We start from the raw sequence: 21315 nt of genomic DNA on the forward strand, positions 1-21315 counted from the left end.
GTGGGAAAGGGCAGTGTTGAGTTCAATAGAGATCTGTGGATCTGTTGGGGCGTTATGCAAATTGGAGTGGGTCTAGGGTTTCTGGGATAATGGTGTTGATGTGAGTACACGGAGTACACATCCTGTTAATCCATCTGGCCCTGCGGCCTTGTGAATGTTGAACTGTTTAAAGGTCTTACTCACATCGGCTAAGAAGAGTGTGATCACACAGTTGTCCGGAACAGCTTGTGCTCTCATGCATGTCTCAGTGTTACTTGCCTTGAAGTGAGCATAGAAGTAATTTAGGTCATCTGGTAGGTTCGTGTCACTGGGCAGCTCGCGGCTGTGCTTCCCTTTGTAGTCTGTAATAGTTTGCAAGCCCTGCCACATCCGACGAGCGTCGGGGCCGGTGTAGTACAATTCAAAGTTAGTCCTATATTGACGCTTTGCCTGTTTGATGGTTTGTCAGAGGGTATAGCAGGATTTCTTATAAGCTTCCGGATTAGAGTCCTGCTCCTTGAAAGCGGCAGCTCTACCCTTTAGCTCAGTGCGGATGTTGCCTGTAATCCATGGTTTCTAGTTGGGGTATGTACGTACGGTCACTGTTTGGATGACGCCATCGATGCACTTATTGATGAAGCCAGTGACTGATGTGATGTACTCCTCAATGGCATCAGAAGAAACCCGGAACATATTCCAGTCTGTGCTAGCAAAACAGTCCTGTAGCTTAGAATCTGCTTCATCTGACCACTTTCTTACTGACCGAGTCACTGGTGCTTCCTGCTTTTGTTTTTGCTTTTTAGCAGGATTCAGGAGGATATTATTATGGTCATATTTGCCAAATGGAGGGTGAGGGAGAGCCTTGTACACATCTCTGTGTGTAGAGTAAAGGTGGTCTAGAGTTTTTTCCCTCTGGTTGCACATTTAACATGCTGGTAGAGATAAGGTAGAACGGATATGAGTTTCCCTGCATTAAAGTCCCCGGCCACTAGGAGTGCCGCCTCTGGAAGAGCGTTTTCCTGTTTGCTTAAGACCGTATACAGCTCAGTGAGTGTGGTCTTAGTGCCAGCAACGGTTTGCGGTGGTATATAGACAGCTACGAAAAATATAGATGTAAACTCTCTTGGTAAATATTGTGGTCTACAGCTTATCATGAGATACTCATGAGATATAAAACCTTGAGACTTCCTAATATTTCGTGCACCAGCTGTTGTTTACAAATATACATAGGCCTGTCGCCCCTTGTCTTACCAGAGGCCGCTGTTCTATCCTGCCGAAAAAGCTTAAAACCTGCCAGCTGAATGTTAATCATGTCGTCGTTCAGCCACGACTCGGTGAAACATATGATATTACAGTTTTTAATGTCCCGTTGGTAGGATATACGTGCTCGTAGTTCGTCCATTTTGTTATCGATTATCTCCGTCTTTTCCTCCTGCGAATGATTGGGATGAGGGCCTTGTCTGGTGTCTGGAGTAAATCCTTCCCGTCCGACTCGTTGAAGAAGAAGGATTCCTCCAGTACGGGAGTAGTCGCTGCCCTGATATCAAGAATGTCACGCCCTGGCCTTAGTTATCTTTGTTTTCTTTATTATTTTAGTTAGGTCAGGGTGTGACATGGGGGATGTATGTGTTTTATATAGTCTAGGGGTTTTGTATGTTTATGGGGCAGTGTCTGGTCTAGGTGTTTGTATGTCTATGGCTGCCTAGATTGGTTCTCAATTAGAGGCAGCTGTTGATCATTGTCTCTGATTGGGAACCATATTTAGGCAGCCATATTCACTGGGTATTTCGTGGGTTATTGTCTATGTATATGTCATTACGTAAGTTGCCTGTGTCTGCACTTGTCGTAGTATAGCTTCACGTTCGTTTGTTGTTTTGTAAGTCTGTTTAAGTATTCTTCGTTACGTTATAATAAATAGAAGAATGTATTTATATCACGCTGCACCTTGGTCCTCCTCTCTTCCACCATACGACGATCGTGACAAAGAAGCTCTTTTCGGTCATAAGACACGGTGGCAGAAACATTATGGCAGAAACATTATGTTCAAAATACGTTACAAATAACGTGAAAAACATACATAATGGCACAATTGGTTCCGGGATTGTAAAACGTCAGCCGTCTCCTTCGGCGCCATTATAATGGACCAATATGACATCTCACAGTCTGTCTGACACCATCATATGAGGGTGAATCATTAAAAACATGATCACTATGGCTGAAGACAAGTTCAAAAACATTTGATGTGACTGTTTTATGTAATGTATCAATTAATTTCCCTTTCTTTTACCAGGTACAGTACACAAACCACCTGGCCATGCCAGGAAGGAGGAACAGATGCAGCCTTTGAGTCATAATAGTCATAACAGAAGATATCTCCATTTACACCAGTCACGCAACAACTACATAACAAGGCTGGGTTTCTGTACAGCACTCTGAGATATCAGCTGATGTAAGGCAATATAAATACATTTGAATTGATTTGATTGTTCTGTAATGTATTGATACAGACTATACAACATTATACAATGTATGGACCAGGATTGTGGCTTCCCTGTAGGATACTGTGAGACGTACTGTACAGAATAGTGGAGGAAAGCATTGTTATGATTATAGCTGCATATTAAATCAGGATAATCTGATTGTTTTGCAGACACATGGGCACTAGATGAACGTCACACAATGTACCACTTCCTCCAGATCACACCGGGTCCAACATAACTACAACGAGACTGGTCTTTTATGAAATAGCCAATGGGCTTGTTGTCATTCAATGTTCTATTATTGAAATTAAAGGTCTAACGGATGTATGTGTCTAAACTAATGTCCTATGTGTCATTTAAAGGTCATTTTACTCAAAGGACTGTGTTAGCTACAGCACATACACACAGTGGATAAAACATTAGAAACAGCTTCCTAATATTGAGTTGCCTCAATTCATCAGGGCACGGACTCTACAAGGTGTCGAAAGCGCTCCACAGGGATGCTGGCCCATGTTGACAACGCTTCCCATGGTTGTGTCAAGTTGGCTGGATGTCCTTTGGGTGGGGGACCATTCTTGATACACACGGGGAAACTGTTGAGACTGAAAAACCCAGCAGTGTTGCAGTTCTTGACACACTCAAACTGGTGCGCCTGGCACCTACTACCATACCCCGTTCAAAGGCACTTAAATCTTTTGTCTTGCCCATTGACCCTCTGAATGGCACACAGACACAATCCATGTCTCAATTCTCTCAAGGCTTAAAAATCCTTCTTCACCCTGTCTCCTCTGCTTCATCTACACTGATTGAAGTGGATATAACAAGTGACATCAATAAGGGATCATAGCTTTCACCTGGATTCACCTGGTCAGTCTATGTCATGGAATGTTTTGTACTCTCAGTGTTTGTCTTTATTACAGGAAGTAATTTATGTATGCATGTCTATGTACATGTACCGTACATGATGTGTGTAGGTGGCCCATGTTCTTTCCTCTGCCCTCTATATGTGGGCGGAAGCGTGTAATCATTATCCGCGAGAGAGAGAGCGAGAGAGCGAGAGAGAGCGAGAGAGAGCGAGAGAGAGCGAGAGAGAGAGAGAGAGAGAGAGAGAGAGAGAGAGAGAGAGAGAGAGAGAGAGAGAGAGAGAGACCTCAGATTCTCTCCTGATTTCAGTCGGATGAAAAATTTGCAAACACAAAAGCAGGACGTTTTCTCGCTTAAAGAGATAGTTCTCCCAAATTACTAAATTAGAAATTGGTTTCCGTACCGTGTAAGCAGTCTATTGACAAGGTATGACAGCAATCCATGCTTTGGTTTAGTTTCCCTTTCCACATGCTAATGTTTTAGCATTCGTGGCACAAATGCCATTCAAGTCATGGGACCGTTATTATAATTTTTCGCTGCATCAGGTTAAAACGTTAGCATGTGGATGTGCCAGAGAAACTCAACCAACTCATGGATTGCTGTCATACCTTGTCCATAGACTGCTTACAGGGAAAGGAAACCAATGTGTCATTTTGTATTTCGAGTGAACTATCCCTCAACCAAAAATGCTAAATGCGTCTCTTTGTGAGGGGAAGGGAATCGTCCCAGAGGATGAGGACCGTCTGAGGCAGCAGGGAACATGATTGATGAGTGAAATTGGTCTTCTATGGAGTCTGCCTTTGTCTCTTTAGGGGATAATAAACTGTAATCAGATAGCCGTAAACTGCAAATAGTTTGCTTGACCTCGAGACCACTATGGACGATTGGTGTGATGCATTGACATGTAACAGCTCTTAATATAACTTGCTACAGTGGTTTTCCCTGGTGTTTTCTCTTCAGGGTTCAGCCATGAGGGCAAGACTGAGTAGAGTAGATCTTTTTGTAATCATTGTGTCATTGATTGAATGCACCTGTACTATAGGTTTTCCATCAAGACTGTCCAAGTTGTTACTGCACATCAACGTTAGCGGTGGCGGCGGCGGCGGCAAGCGATCTCTATTCTGTCACACCCCTCCCTCTAAAGATAAGGAACGTTCAGTTCAAGCTTTAATATTTCAACAGTCTTAGTTAAGAAAAAGTGATGAAGTGGCTCTGTGCAAATTCTACTACTTAGCAATTAAGAGCGCCAGCTACCAGCACAGAGGTATTGAAACCACAACCCTGACAACAAAGTTCACAACTACTGTCTTAGCAGAACAGCTGTGTTTGGTAGTGACAACACAACAACAGGTAGTAAGAGATTTACCATTACCATGTATATATATAACAACTATGGATAAATGTCAGCATTCTGACATATTTCTAATGAGATGTCTGCAGCAACATAATCCCATCAACATTTTCTCCCTGAATGTACACCTCATATATCTGTGTTTAAAAAAAAATCAAAACGTATTCTTCATTTCAGCCAAGCAGAAGATCTGTAGCTCATATGCAAACAACTATTGTGGCCATCCCCAAAATAGACGACGAACACGACACAGCTGCACAATAGCAATGATTATTAAATTCGCTCTCCCACAAAGAATGAACTCTGCCTCGCTGACAGACAAAACAACATGAACATTCATCAATGCCAATAAAAACACAATGCAAGTTATCCCCAATGGCCCAGCATGGAGCACATGTGACCTGCAGAGGAATGTTTCCTACCTGTAACAGATAGTTCTGTAGTTCTTCTCACCACGAAGCTGCCAAACTGTAGTTCACACGTGTAATTTCCAATGTCATCTTCACGCACCTCCCGGATAGAGAGAGTATCTCTTCTCCTTACAATGCTTTGTCTCCACTGCTTTGGCTTGCATTCCTTCGATTCAAATAGAGAGAAGGCACATGAATGTAAAACAACACGGAGAAACAGAAAAGCAGTATACAGTTGGACTTAGATTACACTTTTTACAACATACAATGTAGACATGTAGAAGAAATGGACGCCTGACGAAATGCATCGAACCATTCCAAACTTCAAACATCTCTTTGATCACAAATGCTTTCTCATCTTGTATTTAGTGTTGTTGTAATGAGTTCCTGTTTTTGGCAAGACGAGTGATCTATTATACAACATTATATCACTAAGTTCCCACTAGAAGAACAATGTATGGGGTTGAAGCAGTTCATTTTGGTGGGAATAAACCCAGAGGAGGAACGAGGCCCTTGGAAAAAGGAACTTGTGCCACACAAACTCATTCACCCACAGCAGGAAAACTGGAATACCGTGGGTTGGTTCCACCTGCGCTCGCGGGTCTCCCAGAATTCAATCAGCTCCGCTTCCAGAGACAGAGCAAATAACTAGAATATTCTAGGGCCACAGTCATTATCCATGTTTTAATTTGATTCACTGGGAAACTGAAGAAGCACTCTGGCCATCTAATCCGACATTCATATAGTTTTGATGAATTGGCCCCTAGCCTCTGTCGGCTACTCCGTCAGTCTGCTGTTACACTGTGGGCAGGCGGCCGGGGCCAGTGAGGGCCACTGGTCGACTCAGATAGCCAGACTTCTGACTCTGAGGACCCCCTCCAGACGGTTTGAGTCTCATGAAAAACAAATGACATCTCAGGGGGTGCTCTGCAGAGTGGCTGTGAGTTATGGGTGGATAAATCGACCTACTGTCATCTAGCAAGCACATAGGCTGCTAGACAATACATACAAGTATGCTTAGACTAAAATAATAATATAAAAAATTTAAAAAATGTAATCTCTAATTTTTTCATACAGTTTTGATTATATGCTGATAAATATAAGTATCACATTTGGTAAATGACGCATAGCAGCGGTTTCCCAGACACATACTAGGCCTAATCCTGGGCCAAAAAGCAGGCTCAGTGGAGAACTGCCTTAATTTGTATCCTTGAAACTGCCTCTATAGCATTCAATCTGAAATAAATTACAGACATAATGTTATAGTGGACTCTTACCTTGTACCATACTATCTCTGGCTCCTTCCCCGGCTGTACATAATCCTCAATGTCCGGACAGGTGATATCATTACTTTTGCTTAACTCTGCCTTCTCGAAGTACCTCATTTTGGAGTTGTAGCAGAGGTCTGTGTCGTTCTCCGCCACTGTCAGTGACATGGACACTTTCATACAATATGTGGAATTCCTGCAAAACACAAGTGAACAAATCAATAAGTTTAATCATTTTTGCACAACATTGTTCTCTCACGCCACTATCACTATATGTTGACAGGTATTGATACAGTATACATTTGATGAAACTGTAATAAACTGTAATAAAGCCCTTTTGTGGGGAAAAAGTAATTCTGCTTGGCTGGGCCTGGCTCCCCAGTGGGTGGGCGTATGGCTGTGCCCCTGCCTAGTCATGGGAAATCCATAGATTAGGGCCAAATGAATGTATTTCAATTGACTGATTTCCTTATATATACTGCAACTCAGTAAAAATCGTTTATATTTTGGTCCAGTATACATTTGGAAAGTAAATGCAGATACTTTTCTAACGGATCAAAACATTCTTAACTCATTAAGCTTTTAGAGTCAGCCCTACTTGTTTGATCTAAACCATTGACACTCAGATACAGTGAGCCATCTGGTTCGGGGGGAGAATATGGGAAAGTTTGACATTTTACTCTCTCGTCAACGTGAAAAATCATCTCTTCACCTCCACTCAGCCGTTCATTGTCCGTTCATACAGAGCTGGTTGTCCGTTCATACAGAGCTGCATTGTGTTTTCTCACCCATCCAGGAGGAATGTAAATGATGCTCGAGAGATGAACCTGGCTATCACAAAATGATCGATGGCAACGACAAAAGAAAAGTGGTGAAAACGGAGGTGGAAGGGAGACGAGGGCTAATGCAGAACGGCAGTTCTGAAAGTCAACAGCAGTGAAGATTGACTGAGCCTTTTGTTTCGACGCGTTATGCAGATACAGCGCAAGCTAGCAGAAAATTACTTGCCAGAATTGATATTTTGTAACTGGTCAGACCTGATAGAGAAAAGCCTATCAGCTCAGAGGACTACAACTGTGACTGTAATGCATAGTATATAGTTCAGAAAGCTGTGAGGGTATAATGTAAATGCCAGGTCTGGCAACCCAGTCATGTACAACACTATGGCCCCATACTGTGTGGTACAATTTCACTGTGCTCAGTCTAATAATCACTCTGTGTTGAATCTGTACAACTGTTCAACAACAATTGGCCCACACCAGCAGGAACTCCAGTAGCATGCTCACATGAATGAGCAGGGAGTTTGAGTCGGTTGCAGTATCCCCTTCCACAGCCATAGTAATACATCAGTCATCACACCTGGTTGAGGTTTTCTATGGCTAGGTAAACAGGTTCATGTTTGGCCTTTGACTCCAGATGAGTGATTCTTAGGCAAGGATCCATGGATTTTTGGAATCAATGGACAGAGGTATTGAGTGTGCAGGGAATTCAATACAATGTCGGAGGGAAAAGCCAGTCTAATGTGATCAATGAGCTCAATCAGTGTGACCTTTGATCCGTCTCTGCATCTATAGCTAATAAGATTGTCTCCACTCACGACTATCATCAGTAGCTGTGTAGCCTAGTTCTTCAAGAGGGTAAGCACTGTATCAATTGGCCCATAATATCAAATCCTTCTGGTCTACAGATTTCAACAAATGACAACATTTAGGAAAACCTCATTGGGTAATTTCAGGGGCGCAAGCTGGTAACACAGATTTGAGGCTGAACCAACAACCAATTATAAACAAGTGGAATCCTTCTATAATTGCCACGGCATTAGCGCAGCCTCGCAGATTAGCAAGCAGTAAGCAAAGGCCCGGTCGGTCCATAGTCAGACACACCCTCTACTGGGCACCGCGGTCTGTCCGATTAAGTCTGCCCATTTTATGAAGCGGAGGATGCAAATGCGACATGATGTGGAGATTATCCCAGACAACTTGCACCAGATGGACACCTGTGCAAATGAGATCCCCCGGGTCCGCTCCCCCTGTTAAATATTCTGGGCAGTGCTGATAAACTCACCCGGTGGGAGAGAGAGAGAGAATAGTGTCAGCCTGGCTGTTGAGTGATCGATGGCCCGGGCCAACACTTTGTCCTACGATGTCTTTCCAACGGTTCACATCCGTCACACTGCCTTTTAAGCAAGAGAGCCAGGAGGATGGAGAACAGTACCGCTTTGTTATCAGTCAGTAGCACTATCTATACTGTATATTCATGAACAATGTGGCCAGGACAAACACACCGCTTTCAGTCCACTGTACATCAATTACTGTATACTCATAACTAAATGTCTACTAGACAGGAAGTATAGGCTTCTGTATACTGCAGTGGTTCCCAACTCCGGTCCTCCAGTTCCCCCAACAGCACACATTTTTGTTGTAGACCCGGACAAAAACACCTGGTTCAACTTGTCAAGGGCTTGATGATTAGTTGACAAGTAGAAACAGGTGTGCTTGTCGAGGGCCACAACAAAAACATGTACTGTACTGGGTCCTTGAGGACCGGAGTTGGGAAACACTGGCATAGTGCATACTAAAGTATTCAGCTGAGTATACTTTTGGATATATTGGTTATACCAAGGTAATACCACAATATTAATGACAGCATGTCTGACGAGAGGCTGCTGTGCAATGTCAAGGCAATGACAGACAGATACCATGCAGTTCATATTAAAGTGGAGAACACCTTGGCTGACAGTTTGCACACAGAGAGCCGGAGGGCAAATGGAGGATTTGTTTCCATAATAGAAATGGTTGTTGCAATATGCGACAGGGAAGGAGGTCATGGCTAGAAGGGATACATTTTTTTGTGATATTGACGGCAAAATTAGTTTTTGGGGCGTTTTAGATAACCCTTTACCTAAACGTAACCTAATTCTCCTAACCTGCTATGTAAATTCCCTTAACCTGCTACTTAAGTTCTCCTGACCTACTACAAAAAGTCAAATCTGACAAAAGCTGTATCTCATCTAGTCAAATCCAGGGTAGGAGTAATGGATGGTAGGTCAACGATGAACTGACTACCTGACCTTATTAAAATAATGATTGTTGGATCAGTATAGTACAGCCACTTTTTACAAACATGTCAAAAATACCTATTTGGGGTGTGATGTAAAACAGTACCATTGTGGATAAACTATTCCCCACTCTTGCTTGCTCTCATGTCAAAAACAATTCATAATTTTTAGGACAAGGTCATTATTTCAGGAGCTTGATAAATTATTAATCACACATTATTGTAATTGCAATCAGATACCAAGGGCCCATCTTGGCAAAACCAACTTGGTAAAATCATTACATCCATTCTTAATTATTCTCTCCTAACCTCATTTATGACATCATCTCCCTTGTTTTGGTTGAAGAGAAAGATGGAACATAATTCCCTCTACTTTAACTCAGTATCTGTTCCCTGTGATATTATAGCTCCAAGCTGTAGAATTAATGTGAAACCATTCTCCTCAGATCGCAAGGTACCTGTGGGATTAATTCATTACTGAATTCTTAATTAAAAGATCTGCAAGTTCTACTTTAATAGAGCAGGAAATTGGACACTTGTTGATTCTCATTAGAGGTATACCTTAAAGTAATAATAATGTATCAACATTGTCACAAATGTTTACAATAAATCCCCGTCACTCAATAAAAAGATAACTTGGACAATTGTCAAACTCCTTTCAACCCTTAACACATCTGCTTATATTAGACTGGACTATACATCAAAATCTCACACACTGGTGAAACCAGTGCCATGGACAGCGGGACATGACCTTTAGCTGGACCTTGCTGGTACATCAGGCTCCACCATGAGGCATGCTAGTCCAGCTCAGTCCAGAGCTCGGCAAACAACCAGCCAGCCAGCAGCTGCCAAATCAGCACTGATGACAACCTGCACCCAGTGGCCAGACAGACCAGGGATACAGATTACCCATAATCAGTCTTTTATGGTCAGTGCATTATTTATGACCCAAGCGAAGGTCAGGTTGGCGTGGCGTGCTGCGGTGGGAGGCGGTGAGGAGTGGTGGGAGGACTGAGGCCCTACCTGTGGCCTGCTCCATAACTCATCTGTCAGCACACGAGGCCAGGTGATTAACTGCCCACTCCCCAAACCTCACTTTGGGCCAACAGGCCTCCACTTAGCCTCTGTCTCTGGAGAGAAGGCCCAAAATGTTGAGCTACTCAGCCGCTTGCGGATTTCACGTCTCCATAAATGACTGTGGAGAGAGACACATGTTGGTCTTCTCTGCCAGGGATCATCAACTAGATTCAGCCGTGGGACGACCTTTTCTTGAGCGGATGGTCAGGGGGCCAGAACATAATTACAAATCATTTGTAGACTGCAAATTGACCGCAAGAAGCACAAACAGATATAATATTTGACTAAAACATAATCATTCCAAACCTTGCTTACATTTGTATACGAACACATATATCTCTCTGCTATGCATTGGAATACTTTGGAATACATTTCCAAAATTAAAATCACTTGGAGCTGATTTGCTGGTGTTTTTGCAGTCATTAAATGTCTCTCCCCCAAACACACACGAACGCACGCACGCACGCACACACACACACGCACGCACGCGCACACACACGCACGTGCACACACACACACGCATGCACGCACACACACACACACGCACACACACACACACACACACACACACACACACACACACACACACACGCACGCACACGCACACACACACACACACACACAGCCCTGTTTTTCTCTCCATGCAGGATCTGTTATCCATGTAGGGGAAAGAGGATAAGATGGAACTCTGATGCATCATAAACATTTTGTGACTGGTTATACAGCCCCTCAATTAACTACTTTAGTCACCACACCTTCAGTATGAGACTGGTTATACAGCCCCTCAATTAACTACTTTAGTCACCACACCTTCAGTATGAGACTGGTTATACAGCCCCTCAATTAACTACTTTAGTCACCACACCTTCATTATGTGACTGGTTATACAGCCCCTCAATGATCTACTTTAGTCACCACACCTTCATTTTGTGACTGGTTGTACAGCACCTCAATTACCTACTTTAGTCACCACACCTTCAGTATGAGACTGGTTATACAGCCCCTCAATTAACTACTTTAGTCACCACACCTTCATTTTGTGACTGGTTATACAGCCCCTCAATTAACTACTTTAGTCACCACACCTTCATTTTGTGACTGGTTGTACAGCACCTCAATTATCTACTTTAGTCACCACACCTTCATTTTGTGACTGGTTATACAGCCCCTCAATTAACTACTTTAGTCACCACACCTTCATTTTGTGACTGGTTATACAGCACCTCAATTATCTACTTTAGTCACCACACCTTCATTTTGTGACTGGTTATACAGCACCTCAATTACCTACTTTAGTCACCACACCTTCATTTTGTGACTGGTTATACAGCACCTCAATTATCTACTTTAGTCACCACACCTTCATTTTGTGACTGGTTATACAGCACCTCAATTACCTACTTTAGTCACCACACCTTCATTTTGTGACTGGTTATACAGCACCTCAATGATCTACTTTAGTCACCACACCTTCATTTTGTGACTGGTTATACAGCACCTCAATTACCTACTTTAGTCACCACACCTTCATTATGTGACTGGTTATACAGCCCCTCAATTAACTACTTTAGTCACCACACCTTCATTTTGTGACTGGTTATACAGCACCTCAATTATCTACTTTAGTCACCACACCTTCATTATGTGACTGGTTATACAGCACCTCAATGATCTGCTTTAGTCACCACACCTTCATTTTGTGACTGGTTATACAGCACCTCAATTACCTACTTTAGTCACCACACCTTCATTTTGTGACTGGTTATACAGCCCCTCAATTATCTACTTTAGTCACCACACCTTCATTATGTGACTGGTTATACAGCACCTCAATGATCTACTTTAGTCACCACACCTTCATTATGTGACTGGTTATACAGCCCCTCAATGATCTACTTTAGTCACCACACCTTCATTTTGTGACTGGTTATACAGCACCTCAATTACCTACTTTAGTCACCACACCTTCATTATGTGACTGGTTATACAGCACCTCAATGATCTACTTTAGTCACCACACCTTCATTTTGTGACTGGTTATACAGCACCTCAATTATCTACTTTAGTCACCACACCTTCATTATGTGACTGGTTATACAGCACCTCAATTACCTACTTTAGTCACCACACCTTCATTTTGTGACTGGTTATACAGCACCTCAATGATCTACTTTAGTCACCACACCTTAATTTTCTTTATCTGCACATCTTATGCAAAGTTCTGGTTTTTCATTCCAGGTGTGATGGAGAACTCCAATCTCATCCATCTGAAGGAGAGCTTTTGGCAGTGACTTGGCTGTCCTAACTCTAGCTGTGCTGTTCCCTTTAACATGCAGTAGTCTTGCTCTATTACCCCGTCACTAATCCCTCAGTGAACGGTGCCTTGAGGGAAACCATTTCACCCAACCCTGTATTTTACACTAGATTCCAGAACTTTATGAAACAATTTGTCTCTTTCATTTTACCGTGACCTTATTCATTTGTCCTCCCAAAGCCTACGGGCAAAATGTATGGCCACTCAGAAATGCCATGCATACTGAAACCTATACACTGATTAGGCCTATATCCATTTGGTACAGACATATTCCAATGAGAGAGTAAAATGGTCAAAGTTCCTCTTTAAAGTTCCAAGTTCCAAACCACTTTGGTTCGTTCTCTTTTTTCCAAACGTCTGAATAACCTGTTCATGTTATGCTTCTCCTCCCTTGAGTGACAGCTGTAGTATAGGGGTTGTCTCGCTCAGAGTTCTAGCGTTTGTGAATAGGGGGCTGCGATGGAGGGATGGGAAGAGGGTGGGGATGGGGGAGGGAGGCAGTGTCAATTGGATTCTGCTGAGGAAGAAAGTGCATTCTGACATTTTGTCTGGCAGATAAAAAACCCATCTGATATGACGAGAGAAGGTCAGTGTCTCTACTATCAGATACTGCTGGTCCAAGTCTAGTTTGATGCCTGTCTCTCAGCCTGCCTACTTGGCTTGGGAGGCATAGTGCAGATAATAATAATAATAGATTTATTTTATATAGCGCTTTCATTTCAAACAGAATCTAAAAGTCGCAACAACAACAAAAAAACGATAACAGATAGCAGATTCCCTTCAAACTCAACTCTGGACCAAGAAGCCAGTTCCTCTGCATTTTTTCATTGTTCCTCTCTAATCAGGGACTGATTTAGACATGGGACAACAGGTGAGGGAAATGAATTATTAGGTAGAACAGAAAACCAGCAGGCTCCGGACCTCGTAGGGTAAGAGTTGAATACCTCTGCTGTAGCCTACTGATGATTCCAGAGTAATTTTGTAATATTACAATATACTAATAATATCTACCATACACTCATGTAAAATGTTCACGGCAGTGGAGGCTGGTGGGAGGAATGGAATAAATGGAACAGTTAGTCAAACATATGGTTTTCATATGTTTCATATGTCATGTGTTTGGGCTCCCGAGTGTTAGAGGCGTCACTACAGACACCCTGGTTTGAATCCAGGCTGTATCACAACCGGTCGTGATTGGGAGTCCCATAGGGCGGCGCACAATTGGTCCAGTGAGGTACAGGGGCAATTTTCCATTTGAGAAATTAGTAACATGTGACCTTTCAAAAGAATTGTCCTGGGTAGCCGTGCGAGGACACACGATTGTGACAGGTGAGGATGTGGCATCACCCAGTAGCCGACCGGTAACGCCACCCATCTCCTCAGCCAATCCCAGTCTCAGATTTCCTCCCGCATGCAGCCTCTGGGATTCAGGCTTCAGGCTTAATCAAATGGAACTGAGGCAAGAGCACAGGACAAATCTCCAATCAGTAAAAGCGTGAAGAGTGTCTAACAGATTGATGCAGACCTTAACACATGCATCCGCTGGATTAAATCCTATTCCAATCACATAGAGGGTGCATCCCAAATGGTACCCTGTTACCTATGTGGTGTACTACTTTTGACCAGGGACCGTGCACTATATAGGGGATAGAGTGTTATCTGGGAAGCACCCTGAGAGAGGCCTTGGGAAACCTCACAAAAAGCACACAAGTGGCTGGTTGAAGTATTAGGACGTATATTTGTGTAATAGCTCACCGTCAATGCATCGTTACTGTCGAGTGGCAGATATTAAACAGAGGGCAAAACCTCAATATTACACAGTAATCGTTCTGTAAAATGGTCACACAATATATGCAGTGCCACAGTTGAAAGGATCACTTTGTGGTACCATGAATATATTTCAGACACAGTGGAATTTTGTTTTTACTTCCTAGACAAAACCTTTACACCTGTGTCATTCCAAAAAACTATAGTTCACTGCTTCCTCAAGATAAAATAAATGACTCTAATTTGCCTAACAATGTACTTCATCATCCTTTTTAATGGACCATGTATTCTCTGATGAGTTTAAATAGTAGGAAGACTCCATAATTCATAGCGAATTAATTTATAAAACATTTCTCATATCACACTCAAGGCCATAACATGAGGTGTCCCCTGTCTAGTAGGAGCAAGGTAATACATTGAAATTGGGAATGTGTGTGTGTGTGCGTGTGTGTGTGTGTGTGCATTTGTGTGTGTGTGTACGTATGTTTTCCTCACTAAAGGGCAGAGAGAGAAGGCTACCATTTGTTACTAGAAAGCATTACCACCAAGAGGTAATTCTGTCTCCACACACTCACTCACCTCCCAGCCTCACACAGACAACAGCCAGCTGCCTGCCAGGTAGACATAACACAAACACAGTCTAGAATACATCATACACTCCACCTCACCTCCCCCTCCAGCCCCCCCTCCCTCCTTAGTCTCTGGCTCTGATTGGCTGTGACGGCGGGGCTGGATCAATGGGACAGGGCTTGACTGGTGGCTGAGTGACGGAGTGTCTCTGGACGTCCCATTTGACTGAGAGATCACCAGCTGGGCCCTGCAGTGGAATACTAATCCAGTCTCTCCTTCCTCTGGTGACAGCCAAGGTATGGTAGTACAGGACATGCCTAGACACCATTAATAACACGAAGGCCCTGAATGCATGTGAACAGCCAACTGCTTACTGCGGATTCCCCCTGAACTATTCCCTCATGTGGCTCTGTGACATTTCTCTGTTTGCTCACATTATCATACCAAATCAAATCAAATCAAATGTTATTAGTCACATGCGCCGAATACAACAGGTGTAGACCTTACAGTGAAATGCTTACTTACCAACAGTGCAGTTGAAAAAAATACGGATAAGAATAAGAGATAAAAGTAACAAGTAATTAAAGAGCAGCAGTAAAAAATAACAATATATACAAGGGGGTGCCGGTACAGAGTCAATGTGCGGGGGCACAGGTTAGTTGAGGTAGTATGTACATGTAGGTAGAGTTAATTAAAGTGACTATGCATAGATAACAATAGAGAGTGGCAGTGGTGTGGAGAGGGGAGGGGAGGGGGGGGGGTGGGGGCCAATACAAATAGTCTGGGTAGCCATTTGACTAGATGTTCAGGAGTCTTATGGCTTGGGGGTAGAAGCTGTTTATAAGCCTCTTGGACCTAGACTTGGCACTCCGGTACCGCTTGCCGTGTGGTAGCAGAGAGAACAGTCTATGACTAGGGTGGCTGGAGTCTATGACAATTTTTAGGCCCTTCCTCTGACACTGCCTAGTATAGAGGTCCTGGATGGCATGAAGCTTGGCCCCAGTGATGTACTGGGACGTTCGCACTACCCTCTGTAGTGCCTTGCGGTCGGAGGCCGAGCAGTAGCCATACCAGGCAGTGATGCAACCAGTCAGGATGCTCTCGATGGTGCAGCTGTAGAACCTTTGAGGATCTGAGGACCAATGCCAAATCTTTTCAGTCTCCTGAGGGGGAATAAGTTTTGTCGTGCCCGCTTCACGACTGTCATGGTGTGCTCGAACCATGTTAGTTTGTTGGTGATGTGGACACCAAGGAACTTGAGGCTCTCAACCTGCTCCACTGCAGCCCTGTCAATGAGAATGGGGGGCGTGCTTGGTCCTCTTTTTCCTGTAGTCCACAATCATCTCCTTAGTCTTGATCACGTTGAGGGAGAGGTTATCGTCCTGGCACCACACGACCAGGTCTGACCTCCTCCCTATAGGCTGTCTCGTTGTTGTCGGTGATCAGGCCTACCACTTTTATGTCATCTGCAAATGTAATGATGGTGTTGGAGTCGTGCCTGGCTGTGCAGTCATGAGTGAACAGGGAGTACAGAAGGGGGCTGAGCACGCACCCGTGAGGGGCCCCCATGTTGAGGATCAGCGTGGCGGAAGTGTTGTTACCTACCCTTATCAACTGGGGGCGGCCCGTCAGGAAGTCTACGATCCAGTTGCAGAGGGAGATGTTTAGTCCCAGGGTCCTTAGCTTATTGATGAGCTTTGACGGCACTATGGTGTTGAACGATGAGCTGTAGTCAATGAATAGCATTCTCACATAGGTGTTCCTTTTGTCCAGGTGGAAAGGGCACTGTGGAGTGCAATAGAGACTGCATCATCTGTGGATCTGTTGGGGCGGTATGCAAATTGGAGTGGGTCTAGGGTTTCTGGGATGATGGTGTTGATGTGAGCCATGACCAGCCTGTCAAAGCACTTCATGTCTACAGACGTGAGTGCTACAGGTCAGTAGTCATTTAGGCAGGTTACCTTAGTGTTCTTGGACACAGGCATTATGATGGTCTGCTTAAAACATGTTGGTATTACAGACTCGGACAGGGAGAGGTTGAAAATGTCAGTGAAGACACTTGCTAGTTGGTCAGCGCATGCTCGCAGTACATGTCCTGGTAATCCGTCTGGCCCTGCGGCCTTGTGAATGTTGACCTGTATAAAGGTACTCACATTGGCTTCGGAGAGCGTGATCACACAGTCAGAGCCGGTGTAGTACGATTCAATCTTAGTCCCGTATTGACGCTTTGCCTGTTTGATGGTTCGTCGGAGGGCATAACGGGATTTCTTTTAAGCTTCCAGGTTAGAGTCCCACTCTTTGAAAGCGGCAGCTCTAGCCTTTATCTCAGTGCGGATGCTGCCTGGAATTCATGCCTTCTGGTTGGGGTATGTACGTACGGTCACTGTGGGGACGACGTCATCGTTGCACTTATTGATGAAGCCAATGATAGATGTGATGTATTCCTCAATGCCATTGGAGTAATCCCAGAACATGTCTCCTGCTCTCCCCTGGTTAACGTGGCTCCTGGTCCTCTCTGGTTAACGTATCTCTTTGTCTATCCTGGTTAACCTGTCTCCTGATCCTCGCTCATTAACGTGTCTCCTGATCCTCACTGGTTAACGTGTCTCCTGGTCCTCCCTAGTTAACGTATCTCCTTGTCCACCCAGGTTAACCTGTCTCCTGGTCCTCCCTAGTTAACGTATCGCCTTGTCCACCCTGGTTAACCTGTCTCCTGATCCTCGCTGGTTAACGTGTCTCCTGATCCTCACTGGTTAACGTGTCTCCTGGTCCTCCCTGGTTAACGTGTCTCCTGGTCCTCCCTGGTTAACGTGTCTCCTGGTCCTCCCTGGTTAACGTGTCTCCTGATCCTCCCTGGTTAACCTGTCTCCTGATCCTCCCTGGTTAACGTGTCTCCTGGTCCTCCCTGGTTAATGCGTCTTCTGGTTCTCCATGGTTAACGTATCTCCTGGTCCTCCCTGGTTAACGTGTCTCCTGGTCCTCCCTGGTTAACGTGTCTCCTGGTCCTCCCTGGTTAACGTGTGCTGCCTGCCTGGCTGCATGGCCTTTTTCCCCCTATCATATGGCTGAATTAGAGCTGATTTCAAACACAGATTGAAGACACATTACGTCCCTGTCAGCTGTAGGCTCTGAGCACAGCACAGGCAGGCTGGCGGGCCCGGTTTCCTTTTACATTGGTGTCCTCTGACTTCTCTTAGTGCAGCCGAGCATATGCATCATGGGCTGGAGCTCAGAGCAACACACACACATAGAGCAACACACACACGTATACACACGTATACACACACGCACGCACGCACACACACACGCACGCACGCACGCACGCACGCACGCACGCACACACACACACACACACACACACACACACACACACACACACACACACACACACACACTCAAGGCATACCTGGAATACACAGTTTAACATCATATAGAGCAGCATCACAGTGGAAGAGAGGGAAGATATACTATTAGAGAGATCTGGAGGAGAGAGACGGAGAGAGATGGAGATAGAGACTGTGGGGGAGAGAGGTGAGGGTTGAAGGGTTGTGGGGTCACCGAGGTGAATAGAGTTAAGGGTTGAAAGGTTGTGGAGACACTGAGGGAAGAAATATAAGGGTTGAAAGGTTATGGAGACACTGAGGGGGAGAGAGTTAAGGGTTGAAAGACTGTGGGGACACTGAGGGAAGAAAGATAAGGGTTGAAAGGTTATGCAGACACTGAGGGGGAGAGAGATAAGGGTTGAAAAGCTGTGGGGACACTGAGGGGGAGAGAGATAAGGGTTGAAAGGATGTGGGGACACTGAGGGGGAGAGAAATAAGGGTTGAAAGGTTGTGATGACACTGAGGGAAGAAAGATAAGGGTTGAAAGGTTGTGGGGTCACTGAGGGAAGAAAGATAAGGGTTGAAAGGTTATGCAGACACTGAGGGGGAGAGAGATAAGGGTTGAAAGGTTGTGGGGACACTGAGGGGGAGAGAGATAAGGGTTGAAAGGTTGTGATGACACTGAGGGGGAGAGAGACAAGGGTTGAAAGGTTGTGGGGACACTGAGGGGGAGAGAGATAAGGGTTGAAAGGTTGTGGGGACACTGAGGGGGAGGGAAATAAGGGTTGAAAGGTTGTGGGGTCATTGGGTCGCTACATGTGTGTTCTGAAGGACTAAAACAACATGCATATATCTGCCTCATTATTAGTGTTCATCATACACTCTCCACTGACATCTGGTGAAAAGGCTAGATGTATACTGTACATACATGACTGACAGGCTTCATCCGCTTGACATAATAATACATACAGCGTTTCTAATCATCAAAGTAACAGCGTTTGCCCTGAAATGAAAAGATGAAAATATAAATGTAGGTGAAGAAAACCACCCAGAGTGTAAGAGAGAAATTAAAGGCTGTAGCAACACAGATCAAAGTGTGATAGAGACTTTTCGAAGTCAGACATTCTGCTGGCGTGGTTTATAAGATACAGCAATGACTCCTCCCATCCATGCTCTGCTCAAAGACCCTGATCCTAATCTCTTTCTCCCTACAACCACAACGTTCCTCTTTTGTCTCCCTCACTGTGCCCACTGCCTAATCTAAAATCAATATGTTAACATGTGCGAGTGCCTTGGTATATAGGAAAATGCAAAGCTGAGTCCAAAGGAGCACATCCTGGGATTCTGCTGCAGTGTTGTGATGATTGGGCCCGAAAAGAGGGGAGGAACTATAAGTCTATATATCTCCATAATGACAGTGCACCCTATTGTTGGGATCAGGTCATTCCATTTCCATATTTTACTATGTGTGTCAACACAGCAACAATATCTACCACAATATTGTACAGCAGGGGGTAAGTTAATGAGAAATGATGAGGGGTTTAAAAGTGTGTATAATGTGTCTGGGATTGGTGTCATTTGGGGACAGTGATATGTTGAATAGATAAACACTGAAAGGAACATCTCTCAGAATCAAAGGGTGATTTTAAGTCTAAGCCAAATCGCAGGTTGATTCTATATACAGCAGTTCTATACATTTAAGAACATTTCCATTGAAGTATTGAACCTGAAACAGAGGAAGTTGAGTAGAACATTGTATAGGCCACTACAGACATTGGATTTCTTTCTCTTTAAGGTACAGTAGGTTTTCCCAGCTCTAACTGACCGGCACTTTGCTCTCCACTAAAAACGACCTGCAATGAAGCGAACTAATGAGCCATTCAATAAAAGACGCCCTTAACCTAAGAGGTTAATAAGTTATTACTATATAATTATTAATACACAATACTGTAACACGATTTCTCTTTTCACTACCACAGGCTGCACAGCCAGACAGCAGCAATGCAACGTGACAAGGAAGTGAACGTTTATTGACTTGGAAAGCAATCCAGTGAAATGTTCTCTTTAGGGATAGCTACAGAGAAAAAGAAAAGGCTTGTTCACAATTGCAAACCTTCCTTTTCGGTTTTCTTTTCATTGTATGAATAAAATGGCAAACTTCTAACAGATACAAAAATGGCAGAGATATTCCAATGTTAATGTCTAGTGTTAATAATATGTTTCAGAAGTCAATCTGCTGATCAGAAAAGCATGGAGCGTTGCAGTATGTTAGCATGTAGAGTACTTGGTAACAGATTTGGACTAAATGAATCCTCCAGATTAATTAAGGGAGATAACATGTTTCCTTATGTCCAACATATGGAAGGGAACAAAATCCCCCTCATCACAGGTAGGGCAATGTGAAGATACGTCTCACAGAAACACACATGCCATGTTTGAGAGCCAAGGATTTCTACCTAGGAAACATAATGTCGCTGTCGGTTGAAAACTTTGTAACTCCATTTTATGCAAATGTTCATATTATAATTTGTTTATTACATCTTTGGAAACCAGTAACTCCCCTCAATGTCCTCTGGATCAAATGAAGATCCTACATCTGTAGAGCTGTGATATGCAATTTAGTGCTATTAAATGAATGTGATATTTGATCGTTTTTTAAGTGCAGTGTGGGAATCGGCTATCTTCCTCCCAACATGGCTGGGTTTCAGTACCTATCCTAGCCCTGGTCGTTTACATAGCAGTTGTGGTAAAACAGTGAGGGAGTGGAGTAAGGACAGTCATGACTCTAGGACCAAGAAAATGTATTTTAGTTAACGGGAAAATATTTCCAGAAAAGTTTCTGTTTTGGAGAGAAG

The 21315-nt window shown here is 43.9% G+C and overlaps 1 protein-coding gene and 1 long non-coding RNA gene across 6 annotated transcripts in view; one reads left to right on the top strand and one right to left on the bottom strand.

Annotated features, from left to right (window-relative positions):
* LOC139532520 (interleukin-1 receptor accessory protein-like 1) overlaps nucleotides 1-21315 on the bottom strand; it is a 377293-nt gene that overhangs the window by 227510 nt on the left and 128468 nt on the right. For all 5 annotated transcript variants that reach the window (XM_071330263.1, XM_071330267.1, XM_071330264.1 and 2 more), the window contains exons 4-5: nucleotides 6362-6548; nucleotides 5097-5250 (exon numbers count right to left, since the gene is read on the bottom strand). In XM_071330263.1, coding sequence (XP_071186364.1) covers nucleotides 5097-5250; nucleotides 6362-6548 — 341 coding nt within the window. The remainder of the gene's footprint in view (nucleotides 1-5096; nucleotides 5251-6361; nucleotides 6549-21315) is intronic.
* Nucleotides 2270-2796, top strand: LOC139531380 (uncharacterized). The gene is made up of 2 exons (XR_011666353.1): nucleotides 2270-2428; nucleotides 2630-2796. It is a non-coding gene; the product is annotated as an uncharacterized lncRNA (long non-coding RNA).

The sequence above is a fragment of the Salvelinus alpinus genome, chromosome 10, assembly GCF_045679555.1.
Source record: "Salvelinus alpinus chromosome 10, SLU_Salpinus.1, whole genome shotgun sequence".
Taxonomy (NCBI): Eukaryota; Metazoa; Chordata; class Actinopteri; order Salmoniformes; family Salmonidae; genus Salvelinus; species Salvelinus alpinus.